The sequence below is a fragment of the Serinus canaria genome, chromosome 12 (genome assembly GCF_022539315.1).
Source record: "Serinus canaria isolate serCan28SL12 chromosome 12, serCan2020, whole genome shotgun sequence".
NCBI classification, from domain to species: Eukaryota; Metazoa; Chordata; class Aves; order Passeriformes; family Fringillidae; genus Serinus; species Serinus canaria.
This window is the reverse complement of record NC_066326.1, coordinates 18,509,679-18,525,746: the sequence shown is the minus strand read 5'-3', so window position 1 is coordinate 18,525,746 and position 16,068 is coordinate 18,509,679. Positions and strand designations below refer to the sequence as shown.

Here is a 16,068-nt window from a genome sequence, read left to right as displayed (position 1 = left end):
TATGGAGATACAGTAGTACATTTACACTCTATTTATGACATTTAGTGTACTGATAACTCCCAGCAATACATCAGAAGTCCACAACCAGCTGATGGAGGGATTGGATGAGGAGGAAGAAACTGCTTCAATTTCTCACATTATTTATGTGGCTCGACAAGGATGTCAGTGTGAATGGCCTCCTGAGTCTGGGAGGCAAGAACAAGTCAAGACTATACCTCTGCAGTACAAAACATTTACACACGAAATACACATGCATTGCAGTGCATTGGGGGTGGACAGAGCGAGGAGGAGCCCCTGCCCCAATGCTTTATCAACACAATTCTACAAAGGAGTCTCAAATAGGGTTATATACTTCAGTCACAGTAAGGCCACAAAATTACAATGGATAAGGACCTTGGGATCTGACATTCTGTGGGAGCAATGGAACCCTTCCTTCTTTCCAGAGCTTTCCACGTGTTCCCGCATGGCATCTCCCCCACCAAAGTCCTCCTGCTATTGATTTGTGTTTCTGTAGGTTGGACATATTGCTTGGTACAACAGTGAGCACAGTAGAGAAGGGTGCTGGCACAGGGAGAACAAAACCTATGGGACATTCAGACTCTACACGAAGCTGGCTAATCAGAGAACAGGCTGGCAAAGGATTTCCTCAGGTTCCGGATGGTCTCAGCTTTGGCCTCGTCCTCGTTCACGGACGACCTGAAGAAGGAGGACTCTGTGAAGCTGAAGGCGTTGGTCAAGGACTGAGACTTGCTGCAAGACACAAACACAACAATTCTGCATGGTCACGCTGTCCCCCAGCCTCTACCCCCAGCTCTTGGATCAGAAGAGGGGAAATTCAGAGGAAATCACAGAGATGAGCCCCCAGAGACACCCTAATTCCCACTGCAATTCCCTCCACAGCATCCCACGGGATAACTGGGTACACACCAAGTGCAACCACCACCCCTTGGAGAAGCTCAAACAGATTTGTCCCTGAGGCTGGACAAAAATTGGCTTTCACCCATTTTTGTTGTGTCCCACGCAATTCTGCACCTCTGACTTGAGAGTAAGGCTTGAGGATAACATTTCCTTCAAGGAGCACACCGGTGCTTTCTTTTCTTTCTACAGCTCTGAATTGGATGGTGCAAATTAGAGTCTTGAGGAAAATGTGGGCCTGGCTACTAAATCCAAATCCCAGCCCAACAGGACTGATAAATAGTTGTGTTTTGGTGAGGCTGCAAATGGTTGTGCACAGAGAAAAATCAGGTATTTTACAAGAGCTTGAATCTTTAACTGTAATGTGCTCTCCCTCTGTTTAGATGTATGGAACATTAGAGCCTTAACAGAGGCTTAAAAGCATTTTATATCTTTGAAGAAACCCCCCCAAATCAGATATATTTTTTCTTTTCTATAGGCAGTGCCTGGCAATGCTGCTCCATTCTTAGTGCTGTTATGTGACTCCTGTGTAAGTTCCTATAAGCATGAAAAACATTACAAGGAAAACGAGGAGGAAAATAGCTATAGTCTAAAACTTTAACTCATGACTTGTCAGATAAAATAACATCTAAAAAAGAGGCTTGAGTTGAAATAGAAGACATTAATGAGTTATCAGCTTTTTACAAAGACATCCTTACATGGGTAAAACAAGTTGCCTGATTTCATTTTTATCTCAGTACAACAGATTGCAGTTTTGGCTCTGGTAAAACTGAAGCACTTTCCTTATTCAGATTGTCTCAGACTCCTCATGGTTTGCAGCTCCTCTCCTTCTAAACTAATAATGTACAGCAAACAGTGCTGCAGGCGTTTTAGGTTTTTCATAAATTATAGTTGTGCTAATGAGAATAGACTGATAAATGTTTGTTTGTACTCACTGAAAGAGGGAGGGTGGGAAGCAGCACTTGACTTGATTAGTAACACAATAAGTAGCCTAATTAAATATTTATTCACAGATTAATAACATGTACATACAGGTTAGGCAACAGCATGTGGGTGAATACAAAGCATACACATGCAAATAGAGTTAATCCTACAGGCAGGAGATCTGAGCCTTGGTGTGGACCTAAAACTGCTTCTGAAAGTTAGAAAGCTGCTCTTATTACAGCTTGCATCTTAAAAACTTTCATTTCTCCTTTGTTATTTTATTTTAAAGAGAGACTCTTCCATTTGGAGAAGAGGAAAATGAACCTAGATGTAAAAAGAGGTTAGGGGAGAAAGCTGGAAAGCAGCATGTGGCAGAGCCCTTCTGTAACTGCTCTTAGCTGCTTTTCTTCAACCTCAGAAGTTAAGTTTCAAACTATAAACTGATTTCCATCTTGCTTAAAAAAATCCACCTCTCTATTCTCTATCACCTGAAATGGTGGAGGATTCAATTTGAGGTTTATGATCATAAAACAGAATAAAGAAATACATCGTGCCAGGGAGGCCAGGGAAATACTGTCCTCTTTGCACAACACTGTCATCCAGCATGTCTCTGGCACTGAGCTGGGCTCAGGGAGAACCCGGGGTTGTTTCCCACTGGTGTTAGCTCAGGAGTGGGTGGAACAAGGGGATCTGTGTTCCTGGAGGAAAGAAAGACTCCGTGCAGGTCTTTGTACATCCCAGACTGAGGGGATGTGTCTGAGTCTCCTGGCAGTGGTTGTGTCAGGGCTGCTGGGCTGGAAAACAGCAAAGCTCTGCTGGTGCTCCCTGGGGTTTCTGCTGGCTGGGTTTGAGCTCTGAGGGGGGAGTTCTCCATATTCCTTACTGGGTCCAGGTAAATCAGTAAGGAACCTTCCAGAACTGGGACAGCCACCTTTTTTTTTTTTTTTTCTTTTTTTTTCTTTTTTGAGTTTTGTGCAGCCTTTTCTGGGCAGGGCTTGAGCACTTGGGCAGTGCCTCTGCACAGCCACGGGCAGCAGAGAGAACCAATCTGGCAGCCACTGTCCAACATGACCCAGCCTGGACTGTGCCTTTGGAAACGGAATCTGTTGTCTCAGTGACTGCAAGGTTAAAAGTTGAAGCAGATAAGACTTCCTCTGGGAGGGCAGGCTGACAGCACACCCAGCCCGTGACTCAGTGGCACCAAAAGGAGGAAACAAAGACTAGAAAGATGATGGGTATTCAGACCTGGCCAGGGCAGAAATTGCACAATGGGCAGATGGAATTTTGCACGGTGCTCAGAACAGAATTAATGCTAGCAGCTAGCTTTACTCCATTACCGGAGATTAAGTCTTTTGAGCTATTTAACCTCATTTTAAACGTGGGACTAGAACTGATGCTAGCAGCTTACTTTACTCCATTACCAGGGACTAAGAGTTTGGACTATTTAACATCATTTTAAACTTGGGACTAGAACTGATGCTAGCAGCTTACTTTACTCCATTACCAGGGACTAAGATTTTGAACTGTTTAACCTCATTTTAAACTTGGGACTAGAACTAATGCTAGTGGCTTCCTTTATTACCAGGAGCTGTTTTTTGAGCCATTTAACTTTGTTTTAAACTTGGAACTAGAACTGATGTGAGCAGCTTACTTTATGACCAGAGATTAAGTTTTTTGAGCTATTTAACCTCGTTTTAAACGTGGGACTAGCACTGATGTGAGCAGCTTGCTTTACACCATTACCAGGGACTGTTTTTTGAGCTATTTAACCTCATTTTAAACTTGGGGCTAGAACTAATGCTAGCAGCTTAGTTTACTCCATTACCAGGGATTAGATTCTTTAACTATTTAGCCTTGTTTTAAATTTGGGATTAGGACTAGCACTAAAGGCTTACTTTACTCCATTACCAGGGACTAAAAACTCATTTTAAACTTGGGACTAGAACTAAAGCTAGCTTAATTTACTCCATTACCAGGGACGAAAACCTCGTTTTAAACTTGGGACTAGAACTAATGCTAGCGGCTCATTTGACTCCATTAGCAGGGCCTGTTTTTTGAGCTCGTTTTAAACTTGGAACAACACGTTCATTTTCCCCCTGGCTGTGGGAGCAGCCCCCCAACCCCAGTCAGACAGAACCTGTGCATGAGGAGAGAAGAAGACCGGATAAAGCGACTCTTACTTAAGCTGCGGATGCGACTGAGGCTTCTGCTGTGGCGCAGGCTGTGGCTCGGGCTGGGGCTGTGGCTGTGGCTCTGCTTCCTTTGATAACCTGGAGCTGGGAGGACCTTGGGCCTGGGGCCGAGGCTGCTGGGTGGTGGGTCCGGGCGGGCGCTGGGGCTGCGAGGCTGCGGGCTTCGCTGCCTGCCCCGCGGGGAACACGCGCTGGGGCTGCAATGGCTCCTGGCTTTGGGATTGCATTCCTTGGGGTTGCACTGGGCCCCCTAGGTTCAGTACAAGAAAAACTTCATAATGTTATAGTTGCAAAGAGGCCTTATTTAGACTTCATATCCAACACTTTAAAATCATCCTTTCCAACGTGATTAGCTCTACTTGTGAGGCAAAAGCCTCCTGGCGTGTGCTCGCGTGGAGGCAAGAGCACTGCTCACACTCATGAGGAACTTGCTGGGAGCCCCCCATGAATCAGCCTTAAAACTGCCAAATAGCACCCCATTTATCCCAGGTCCTGACTTCAAACCAAATCAATGGAGTTACACCCAGAACAGTTTTGGCCCAATCAAGGAGAGGCTGTGAGGTAACCGAACACAGTAGAAATATCTACTTCAGCAAGACATTCACTATTTTCGGTGTAGTTACTGCAGATATTTTCTTCCTCCAAAGTCTTAAAATCATTTCTGTAATATTCCTCTTAGATTCACTCTTACAGCAGTAAAACAATCTCATTTTCTGGCTGGTTGAAAGCATTTTCATAACTTACTTAACCCCTTAGTGAGATATGTCAAGAACATTACAAGAAACACAAGAAAGTCACTACAAATCCTTTACCAGGAAGGCACTTCACTGGCAAACTACTGCGTGATGTGGGAAACCACAGCGTGCAGGAGAGACTCAGGCTGCACAACCCACAGCTGAAAGATGCTACAGTACCATCCAGTGGGGTTTTTCTGCTTTCTGGCTGAAAGAATGCTGTGTCAGACATCAGGGCTCGCTGTTTTATCTCAGCTCCCAGCTCTGACTGGGGTTTTCTGGACTGAGGGCTGTTGTAACTGAATTTTAACCCTGGCATATGAAAATGCACTCAGGACATCTGACTTCAGGGGAGAAAGGATGGGATGACATTCTGAGTATTTGTTTGTACAATGCTTCACTCAGGATAAGAGCTGCTGTAAATGCCACAGAACACAACTGAGCTAGATCTTCTGGGAATTTTTAGTCTTGCATAGATATTTAGTGCAAGTAAAACACTCAATCTGCTCAAATCTCTAAAAGCAAACCGTCATATCTAGATGTACTGCTGCAATACACTATTTTTTGGTTGTTGTTTTTAAATTGTTTTTATAGTTAACTTTCCCCTTACTACATGAATTCCAGTATGTGTGTGTGTGTGTGAGGACAGCACGTGCTGATGCCTCAGTGAGTTTTAGCACAATCGTAGCAGTGTGTTGTGGTGCAGAAAGATAAATAGCACGTACTGAATGTTAAGGAATGTGCCTTCATTGTTTATTAATTTGAACCACTTCTGTAGGAAATATTTGAAGGTGATAACATGGTCTTGCAACATCTTAATAAGGAGCCTTTTCTTATTAGTCTCCTTTCACTCAATATTGAAAACCAGAAAGGTTTCTTTCCCCCACTTGTACGTACAGGCTTGAATGCCAGAAACTTTACACTGAAGACAGATATAACTTTCTTTTATTGCACATTAAGCTGTACAAGAGATTTCACATAAAAGATATACTGCTGTCACATTTCCAGCATTTGCTCACTTTCTTGCAGCTGGGTTGTACAAAAGGCAACAATCATGAAAGAAACTTTTACCAAAAATAACTCAACAGAACTGAACATTAAGCCTACACTGTAAAACATCTGTTCCCTGTTACCCACAATATTGCACCTAAGCATGCTGACATGCAGAGAGACATCTTGGCTTGTTTCTTGGCTGTGGGATGTAGGAATTGTGTGTGCCCCTGCGAATCCTTCCCAGGGAACAGGCTGGAATCCTGTCTGAGACACCCAGGTCTTCCACACACACACACACGCGCACACACACACAGAGCACACAAATGTCCTGTGAAAAGCACTTGGGAATACTGGCACTACTCCATGCAAAAAATACCAACTGCTTGCAAGGAAAATCAGCCATCAGATTCGGTTCTCCACCCCAGGGCAGTATGGTTTGTTCTCTTTTAGGGTGTCTGGAGGAAAGGATTTGTGAACCTGATTTCTAGGTGGAAATTCCTTGACATAGAACAAAACAGCCAATGCCATCGTTGGAACGATCACTGACCCAGACAAATGCTGATCACTAAAGCAAAATATCCATGTAATTCACTGATAGGTAGTAAACAGTAGCACTTACCACAAACATTTAAATAGCTAATAATGCATACCTTAATTCTCATCTCACCAGCCAGCTCGTACAAATAAAAGAAACACTAAGAATGATGAGACTCACTGATAACTTTTTCCAGTGTTTGTAGGGAAAACAGACGTAGAACATCGGGCTGTTTTCCCTTTAAACATAATTGTTTGCACTAAACTAATGGCCACTACTCATCTTTGTACACATTCAAGATGAAAATTATAGTTTTGTGGCTTGCTTGCAACTCAGCTTTCTGGTATGCCAGCAGCGTGCAGCTTGTGATTCTAGGCTAGATTTCTCACAACAGATTAACTGCCTGCCTGTGGAGCTCTCTCAGCACTGCTTGTGTAAAAATCACAAAGAATTTTCCTACAGAAAATCTAGCAGTTGTCAGGCACCTCGAGTCCTTTTGCATGTTTGATGTCAAGCAGTTCTTAGAAACCCTATCTATGTGGATAACGTCGGGGCTGGATTTTCTTTACAGCTCTCTGGAAGCTTGCAGGTGTAAAATAGGAGACCTGAGTTGGTAAAGAAAACCGCTGACATTTTCTGCCTTGCATTTTCTAACCCAGGGTGCTCAGCTGGTTAAAGGTACCTTGGTCTGCCATCCCCTCACTTCTCAGTATTTGCAGTGAAATGAGCTCTTACAGGAAGTTTAACAGTCCTTGAGGTACTTCTCACCAAATAACCTGGGCTTTAAATCTTAGGTAAGTATAAGATTTTTTGAAAGTATTTGCATTAGTTTTCATTAAAAATCTCCATAGATTGCTAATTCAGAATGACAACAAAAGGAACTACTTAATTGAAACAGGATACATTAAATACTCACACTTTCACTGAGATATTGCACATAGGTGGCCCATTTACATAGCTTTGTAGCTAATAATTTAATGCAGAATTACTAAAAATATGAATACCAGTATGTAAAATAGAAGATATTTTAAATATTCCTTGGGAAGAACTGTTTTTTATGGAGTCACCAAAATAGCAGACTTCCACTCGCATAGAAGTAAAACTCAAAGGTTAATAAACTTTATAAAATTATAAATAAAAAGCCTCACTAGCAAATCCTAATCTAGACTTTAAAAATATATCTGGATCACCTAGCTATTGGTCATGCACACGCACAGAAAAATAAAGGCTATGAGTACAGTGTGCACACACTCACAGAGTAAGCCAAGGGACGGGGGGCTTGCACCTCGGGGGGTTGTACTGAACAATATCAAACACTCCAGAAATACTGCCTAACCATCCAGGGTGTACATGGCACTGGGCTCTAGAGAGGCACATTCTTTGTACACTGTTGACAGCAGCCCTGCAATCACGAGGTTACAGAGGAAGGTTGGAAAGCATTACACGCACAGACAGGAACAAGGAAACAACCAGACAGGAGAGTTGACACTGCATAGAAAAAACACAGTCCAGGGCAGCACTGAAACAATGGCAAACTGAACAAAACTGGGCTGCTTGCATTCAGATTGTTTGTTTCTCTGATTTCAATTGGGTTTGTTTTGTTTTTCACTTTTCATTTCTGCTTTAACCCTTGCTTTTGGTCTCAGTTATCTAAGTAGCCTGGACTTGTTTTGGTCCTACTGCAACGCCATTACAGTCGAGAATGTACTGTAAACAACCTTGAGGTGGTGGTCGCTGAGGTGGGATTTTGTTTGGCTCTGGCTCCTTTAGTGATCCACTCTGGAAAACACATTTGAAAACAGAAAAAAAAATCAAATTAGAGTAGCTCGGTTCCAATTTTCCACTAATTTTGTCTTTATTTTCATTAGAAAACCCTCTATTGGTGGGGCTGAACATATACTTCAAATTTATTCCAGATACCATTTTTTAATTTAGTTGCTGCCTGACATGATATATGAATCCTGGGCTGGTCCAAGGCTGAGCTCTTATAAAAACTGTTTTCCCTTTGCAGCATGTGATCAGGATGCAGGGAGTGCCTCCCCAGCCTTACCTCCATCTGGGGAAGGACTTTATCCTCAGTTCCCAGCACCAGGAACCATTTTTTTGTATTTCAATGCATCTGCTCTCTCTTTTTTTTTTCATTTTTTTTAGGACAGACTGAATAGGAAATGGATTTCAGCAGATACCTTTGTGTAATTTAAGAAAGAATTGATTTTTAATTATGTTCACTTGTATCCAGAAGCATTTGCACAGCAGGAGTTTTGCCAGTGATAGTTTCACTTTGATTTGCTGGCTGTAAGTGGGGAGGGAGGTGGGCTGCTCCAGCTTCACTGTTTTGCTAAGCAAAATGAAAGAAGAAAGCAAAAACCACAGACAAATAATAAAAATAATTGAAATGACTTCATGCTTCTCCATCTGACATGTTATTAGAAACACATGTGATACTTCACTTTTCAAAACAGGAGGTTGATTTGGCAGCATCCTTTTCACATGGATACTTGTGAAAGGAAAAGATGGGCCTGAACCAAACCCTTGGAGCAGAACACCCTCTGGGAACAGGAGTATTTGAGTCCAAACTTTGTCTTAGGCCCATCTCTAACATTTTGAAACGTGAAAGATGTTAAATCATTGTAGATAATAGCTTAGGATTTTTTTTTAAGGATCCAGAAATCAAATTGCCATCTGTCAAGAGGAAAAAAATGCAGAATTTATTAAAGAGCAAATGCAAAATCAATTAAATGTGTTTATTGCAGAGCTTACTGGGGTTTTTTCTGATAGATTTGTATTTGATCACGCTCCTAGTACTTTATTTACAGAATAAATCTTGCTCCTAGTGCTCTGAATTCCTGCCCAGCAATGCAGCTGCTGAGCTCTTAACGGCACAAGAACCCTCCAGTGCATGCAGCTGCTGCAAGTTGCTGTGCCTGCTTTAGCTGCATAAATAAAAGGACACAGGGCAGCTCAAAACTCTCATTATTCAGAGTTACCAACCTGCAGGAGCCCAAATGAGGAGTGAACAATGATCCTCACAAACCGGGCTCCTGGATTTACCTGACCTGGTGAGCATCACTAAAGGGGTGAGGATATGTAGAAGATAAGAAACTTTTGTGAGGAAAGACAAAGCCCCCAGGAAATGTCACAGTGCTCTAGTGTGGGTTGGAGTCCTCTCTTGCTGTTTCCCTCCTTGCTGTGACGTTCAGAGCCTGCTGCAGGAGCTGCTGGGCTGCCCTGGGCATGTTCAGCACCCGGGCTGTTGGGGGTACCGCTCCCTGCAGCATCTGCCTGGGCATCAGGAGCTCCAGGAGAGCAGGGCAGCTGCCCCAGGGTGAGAGGTTGGAAAGCAGCCCTGGAGGAGCAGCTCCTGCCTGTCCCAGGGCTGGGATGCTCCTGGCACCCCTCGCTCTGCTGCCGGGGCGCTGGGACATGCACAGAGCTCTGGGAGGGAAACCACCAGGACTGAGCTTCAGGAACTCCCAGGGTTTCTTCCTGGAGTCCCAAACAGACCTCGGGACTTTGTTAGAAAGCACACAGCAGGTTAAATAATTGTGATTGTCATGATTAGCTGGTGATGGGCTCCCTCCCCTTCCCAAGGGCCAGAGCCCAGCCTGGGGCTCTGCAGGGCACAGGGTGCCCAGGGAGGATATGAGTGTTATCCTTTTCCCACTAAAACAAAAGGCTGTGTAGGTAAAAGTGGTGTTTGATTCAGAAACACGGGCTGGCAGTTGAAATCACGTGCACTTTAATGTTGGAACAGCACTGCAGGGCCTCTGTCTGCCCCGTGCCCCGAGGCTGGAGCAAATCTGCCATTTGTTCTGGCTCTGAAATGTCTCAGGTTCTATCACCCAACTGCACTGCCTTGACACGACACCACCAGCCCTTACGCAATCTGCATATCTCTCATCTCCCGAAGAAATGATTTTATCCCAAACCAAGCTTTCAATAAACATTGTAGGAGCTCCCTAATCCTTCCCCCAGCTCCCCCTCTCCAGTGCATTCTCTGCTGAAGGTGTATTTCCCCCTCCCCAGTCACTGACTGCAGCTGTCCTGATTTTACCACCCACACATCCTTTTATTTTTATTATTTTTTTTTTTTCACCAGATATCACCTGGTGCTTCCAGGAACCTCACCCACACTCCAGGCCAATCACATGGGTATAATACTTTGGCTAATTAGCCAACCCACCCAGGCTGACCCAAAAAGTCTAATTAGCATTACATTCCTAATTGAGAAATCTTACTCATGGTTTTTCAATGGTCTGTAGTAATCCAGCCCTTTTCAAGAGCCTTTCTTTCAGACAGTCAGAAACCTTGATACTTGATATTAAAGGCAGGCTTGGAACCAGCCCTGTTTGCTGCCCTGAGCCAAGGCCTTTAATAAAACCCAGGCTCCTTCTGGAACACCAGTTGCTGGCAGATGAGCTGCAGACTGTTCTTCTCACCTCTGCAAGGTGCTGCCAGAGCAGCTGTGGGAGCTCCTCTCTGAGCAGAGGGGCTGCATCAGACCTGTCCAGCTCATGGATTCACCCCTCTTGCTGATTTTCTGTTCTCCCTTGCTGCCCAGCCTCCACCATCACCCCCCTAGCACCTTCTTGCAGCCCAAACATGTTTTCCTGTGCTGCAGCCCTGCTCTGCAGCCATGCTGGCTTCAAGCACTGCAGGGAGCAAGGGTTAAAGGCAGGATTTGGGGTTCAAGCACTGCAGGGAGCAAGGGTTAAAGGCAGGATTTTGTCATGGAAAATGGCCCTGCATGGGTCCTCATTTGGATGCCCAGGGCTAAAGAGCAGAATCAGTGGTACAAAGGAGTCTTTGGATGGTTTAGGAGCTAAAAAGAGCAGACTCAGTGGTGCAAAAGTGTCTTTGGGATGGTTTAGAGCAGAAGCAGTGGCGCAGGAGTGTGCCTGGGATGGATAAGGAGCTAAAGAGCAAACTCAGTTGTACAGGAGTGTCTTTGGATGGTTTGGGGCAGAATCAGTGACACAGGAGTGTGTTTGGGGTGGTTTAGGAGCTAAAGAGCAGAATCACTGGTACAGGAGAGGTTTTGGGATGGTTTGGGGCAGAATCAGTGACACAGGAGTGTGTTTGGGATGCTTTAGGATTACCTGAGTGAGGTGTGGTGGCTGATGGCAGGAGGAGCCCCTTTGGTTTTCATTTTGTGAACAAAATTTTCACATCCCACCCAAACTGCCAAGGAGAAGGGGTTGCTGCTGTAGACAGGAACATTCTGTAGGGCTGCCCAAAGGGGCTCTCCTGCTCACAGGGGTTTGCTGTTTGTATAACTGCCCCCCAAAAATGCAGCTCCACTTGGGGAAGCCTCCAAGGCACATGAATGCTGCAGTCCTCTCCAGGGATTTCTCAGCTCTGGGTAGAACTAGTGAGGCTTTGGCTGCATAATGACCTTTAGGAATATCGGCTAATGACAGCACAAACCCCACTAATTATCTAGAATGTAAATGTCTCTAGATGTCCCTGTGGCGCTTCCTTCCTTTCCACACTTACCTGAAAGCATCTCCTTAGAGTTTTAGGGGCAGAACTGACAGGAAAAGCTGTTTATTCTTCAAATAAGATGCATTAGGATTTGATCAAGGCATTATTTCTTTTTCTACCTTTATATAAATGCAGATTGGATTCACAGACACTTGAATTTTGAACAGTCTGAAGAATGTTGAAATGGGTGGGAGCAAAAGCAGCAACTTGGCAGGGAAATGGCCCTTGGGCAAAAGAGATGCTAAACAGAGTCCCAGGAAAAATTGATTTTGATTTGGCTGAGGTTGAAGACTTTGTGAACTGTACTTGGAGCACGTAGAGTTGTTTTTGGGTCTCGTTTGGTTTTCTTTGTAATGCAAGGACAGGAGCTTTTCATAGGTATTGCAATATTTGAAGGGAAAGCTGTGGTTTTCAGGTCAAGAAGGAGAGGGATCAATTGAGAGCTGCCAAAATATGAGCTGAGTTAGAGCTCATAAAGGAACAGGAATAAATGGTAAAGCATTGAAGTAAAAAGAGAACCAAGAAAAAAAAGTGATTGCTGGGGAGAGAAGTCATTGAGAGAGTTTAAGTGGAAAGTAAATAGTAAAAGAGTGTTTGAAGTGTTATAGATGATGATAAACAGGAGCAAAGGCAAGATGGCAGGTGGGATAAAAGCTAAAAATGAGAGGCAGGGAAAAATGAAACATTCTCCATCTCCGAAATGAAAACCAGCTGACTCATGGAATACAGAATTCCAAAGCAGGTCTCCAAAAATTGGGAATGGCCCAGTTACACTGCAGAAGGTAAAGCTGCACTGAGGGAAAGGAAGTGGCTGCTGAGGAAAAACCAGTTATTGGACAAAAAATACTGGGAAGGACATCAGTGGGATGCAGAACTCCAGTAGATTATTAATTAATTAAATTGGCACAAAAAAGTAGGTGGGTGCTACTAAAACCTGTAGAGGATGCAGGGCTGGAATACTGTGGGGCTAAAATATCCTAAAGAAAGAATGAAATTGATCAGTGGAGCTAAAAAATTACAATAATTTTAATAATAACATCATTATTAATAAAAATAATTACTAGAATATAAGAAATAGAATAGAATAGAAGGTTAAGATAATATGATATAATATAATTAAATATGATATGATATGATATAATAGAATAAATATTATATGGGGGAGAATAAATGAGAATGAGAGAATCATGAATATAAGGAGAAGAGAATAGAAGAGAAGTAGAAGTAGAATATCATATAATATAATTATAATAATATAATATAATATAATATAATATCATATAATATAATATAATTAATAGAATATATATAATATAATATAATATAATATAATATTTAATATTATTAATATATATAATATAATATATGTAATAATTAATTAATTACTATAATATTTCTATTATTTATATTTGTTATAAATGTAATAATGGAATTATATACTATTATTTTTTGAGTAATTATATTATGTAAAAATATACATGTAATCAATATATTACTCAATAATAGAAATCCATCTGTCCCAAAGGCAGAGCTCCCTCACCAGCTGAAATCTAAAGGGAATGATTTGTGCAGTGAAAACCCCAGAATCTCTCCAGAGCTCAGTGCAGCTTTGGAAGACCCAATCTGCCTAGTTTAATAAAATAAAGGGTTTTATGCACAGAAACTGGGGGCAGTTTGAAGCCAAAGGCCAAAGCAAACCAAGATGAAATGCTGATAAACTGAATAAAACTGGGCTGCAAATGAGCACATGCTGTGAGATTTAGCAGAGCAGAGCAGTCCTGCAGTGGAGCATGCAAAGCACAGAATTTCTCAGTGACTTGTTGCTTCCTGCTCTGTCCCTGCAGCAGGCAGTGAGTGGGGCTGGGGCTTCCCTGGCTCCAGCTGCCCCAGTGGGTGCCATGAACAGGACCAGGAATGTTGGGTTGGGCTTTTTGCTACCCAGAGATGGGGTAACTGAGGAGTGTTTAAAAACCTTTATTCTATTTTCAGTCTCATGGGAAGGGTGAGGCAATGCAGGTGTTATAATGCACACTATCTGGATTAGAAGCTATTTCCTAATTGCAAACACTAAAAGTGTTTCTTGCTTTATTAGCTTTTTGCTGCACTATGCTGTAGATGCTTTAAAGCCAATAATATAAAATTACTCCTCATAGGTCTTACTGCAATGCATCTTTCATAGTTCTATTTCTCTAAAGTATCCAGTCTTATTTACAAAACCATCCTTTAAAACTTCTTCTATTTCTCTTTTAACAATATCTGCCATATTCTACGGCATTTCTAAGCCAACAGTTCTTATCTCAAAGTTTACATACAGATACACCCTGTGTGAGCCTTCTGTCAAGCCCTGAAAACTCTCTACAAATCCATTTCCCACCACAAATTCTGCTGTTTGCTGGTTTTTGTATTCCCTGTGGACTGAGAGAAGCAGCTACAATGGAGAGATGAGATTTAGAAACCCACCTTCCTGCTGCCTGAGAGGAAGCAGTTCCCTCCTGCTTTTTACACAGTTTTGGAGTGCCCTGTCCAGCCTTGCCCTTGTGCACTGAGGGAATCTGTGTGCAAAACACACTCAGCAAAAACGGGGCCAGCCCAGGTTCCTTTGTGCTGGAGCTGTGATAGAGAATTCAAAAACTTCGAGCAGCTTCTGCTGTTGCCCAGCCAAATTTCCAAAGAACCTCTGCAAAACCTGTCAGGGTCTTCCCCTGGGTGGGTAGGAAATGCCTGCTCAGAGCGCAAAACAAGCTAAATAGTGAGAATTTTACTTGGAACAGTATTTAAAAAATGTGTTGAAAAGGGTTTTTTTCCTAAAAAAATCATTAAAAGTATTTTAATTTTTTTTTTTTGTACAGACTGTTTTCCATTGCTAGATAACCAATTCCTTCCCAGACAATTGCTTCCCTCTTGAATTAGTCTTAAAAATCATAAAATCATAGAATGCTTTGGGTTGGAAGGGACTTTCAAGATCTCTTTTTTCCCAAAATGATAATTTTTTTTTTCTCCACCTGGGCAGGGATGCTCCCAGCAGGGTGGGTGGCTCAGGGCAGAGCTCAGTGCTGCTCTCATGGACACTGCAGCATGTTCCCTGAGATGCTGGAACAGCTCAATTCCCACTGTCCATTCCAGCCTTTTTTTCTGTTACTCTGCTGCACAAAGTTAACCCCATCTCTCAGTTTGATGAGGTTTCTAGAGAAACTTCTCAGGGAAAATGCATTTCTGAAGTGCCTTCAGCTCTGGAAGCTTTCTGCTTCCTCCCAGAGCCAGGCAATAATTGTAAGGGACAAGGATGCTTTTTGAATTTCATCTTCAGCTCTTATACTGCTTGAAGAAATCCGATTTCCTCTTGTGCTTTTGGAGCAGGGGACACCGAAAGCACGCAGTGGCACAGCAGCTTTCAGGCAGCTCTTTGCAGGAGAAGATTGCTCCCCACAGGCAGGGAGGGAATTTGGGATAGCAGCGAGCTCCCCCGTGTGCTGACACTGGGTGTGAAGGGAGCTTGGAGCAGGGGGAGAGCTCCAAGAGAAGGAAAAGCAGAGAAAAAGGCCCAGGAGATGCAGGAGAACATCCTGGGACTGGCAAGGAGGATTTCTCTCACCTTTCCCAGCGTACAGAGGAACCTCCTCCCCATTCACAGGGGGTCAGGTGGGGCTGGACAGTGCCCAAATCCTGGGCTGGGGGCTGCAGTCAAAGGGGAGCTTTGACCCCTGAGCCCAGGGATTTTGGGGGATGCTGTGCTGTGTCTGCTCCTCCAGTTTTTACAAAAAGAAGGTTCTTTTGATGGCTGTTTTGAAATATGGGATGGCAAGAGGTCCTTGCATGAACAGGAGGAGCCTAAAGGCTGCAGAAGTTCACCTTGCAGAGATCCATCGGTACTGGACCCACTCAGGGCTGAAGTTTATCCTTGGAAATGAGAAAGGCTGGGAAAAAGCTGCTGGAGCAGCCTCAAGCCCAGCCTGAGAACCCCCATTTTGTGGTTTAGGGTCACAGGGGAGTGGGAGGCGGCACAGAAAAGAGGCACTGGGTGAGACACCTGAGCTGTCCCCAAATAAAAGAGAATTTCAGGGCTCTGGTGGAAACCAAACCCAACAACCATCCACAGCTGCTCTTCTTGCTCCTCAAGGTGCTGCTGCTGCTCTCCAACACCCCCAGGAGCTTTGGGGGCTGCTCTGAGCTCTGAAAAGTCTCTGCTAGAGGCTGAAAGACCCTGGAGGGGGATTTTGAAGCAGCTGAGCACAAGTTTGCTCTGCTGGCAGCTCAAGTCCATCCCCATATTCCAGAGTTGGAAGTGTGTCTG

General features: G+C 43.5%; 1 protein-coding gene across 1 annotated transcript in view; it reads right to left on the bottom strand.

Annotated features, from left to right (window-relative positions):
- Window positions 1–464: 464 nt before the first annotated feature.
- The window catches only part of SYN2 (synapsin II), a 176,284-nt gene continuing 160,680 nt past the window's right edge, over window positions 465–16,068 (bottom strand). The window contains exons 11-13 of the mRNA XM_018915255.3: window positions 8,012–8,072; window positions 4,020–4,281; window positions 465–750 (exon numbers count right to left, since the gene is read on the bottom strand). Coding sequence (XP_018770800.3) covers window positions 615–750; window positions 4,020–4,281; window positions 8,012–8,072 — 459 coding nt within the window. The 3' untranslated portion in view covers window positions 465–614. The remainder of the gene's footprint in view (window positions 751–4,019; window positions 4,282–8,011; window positions 8,073–16,068) is intronic.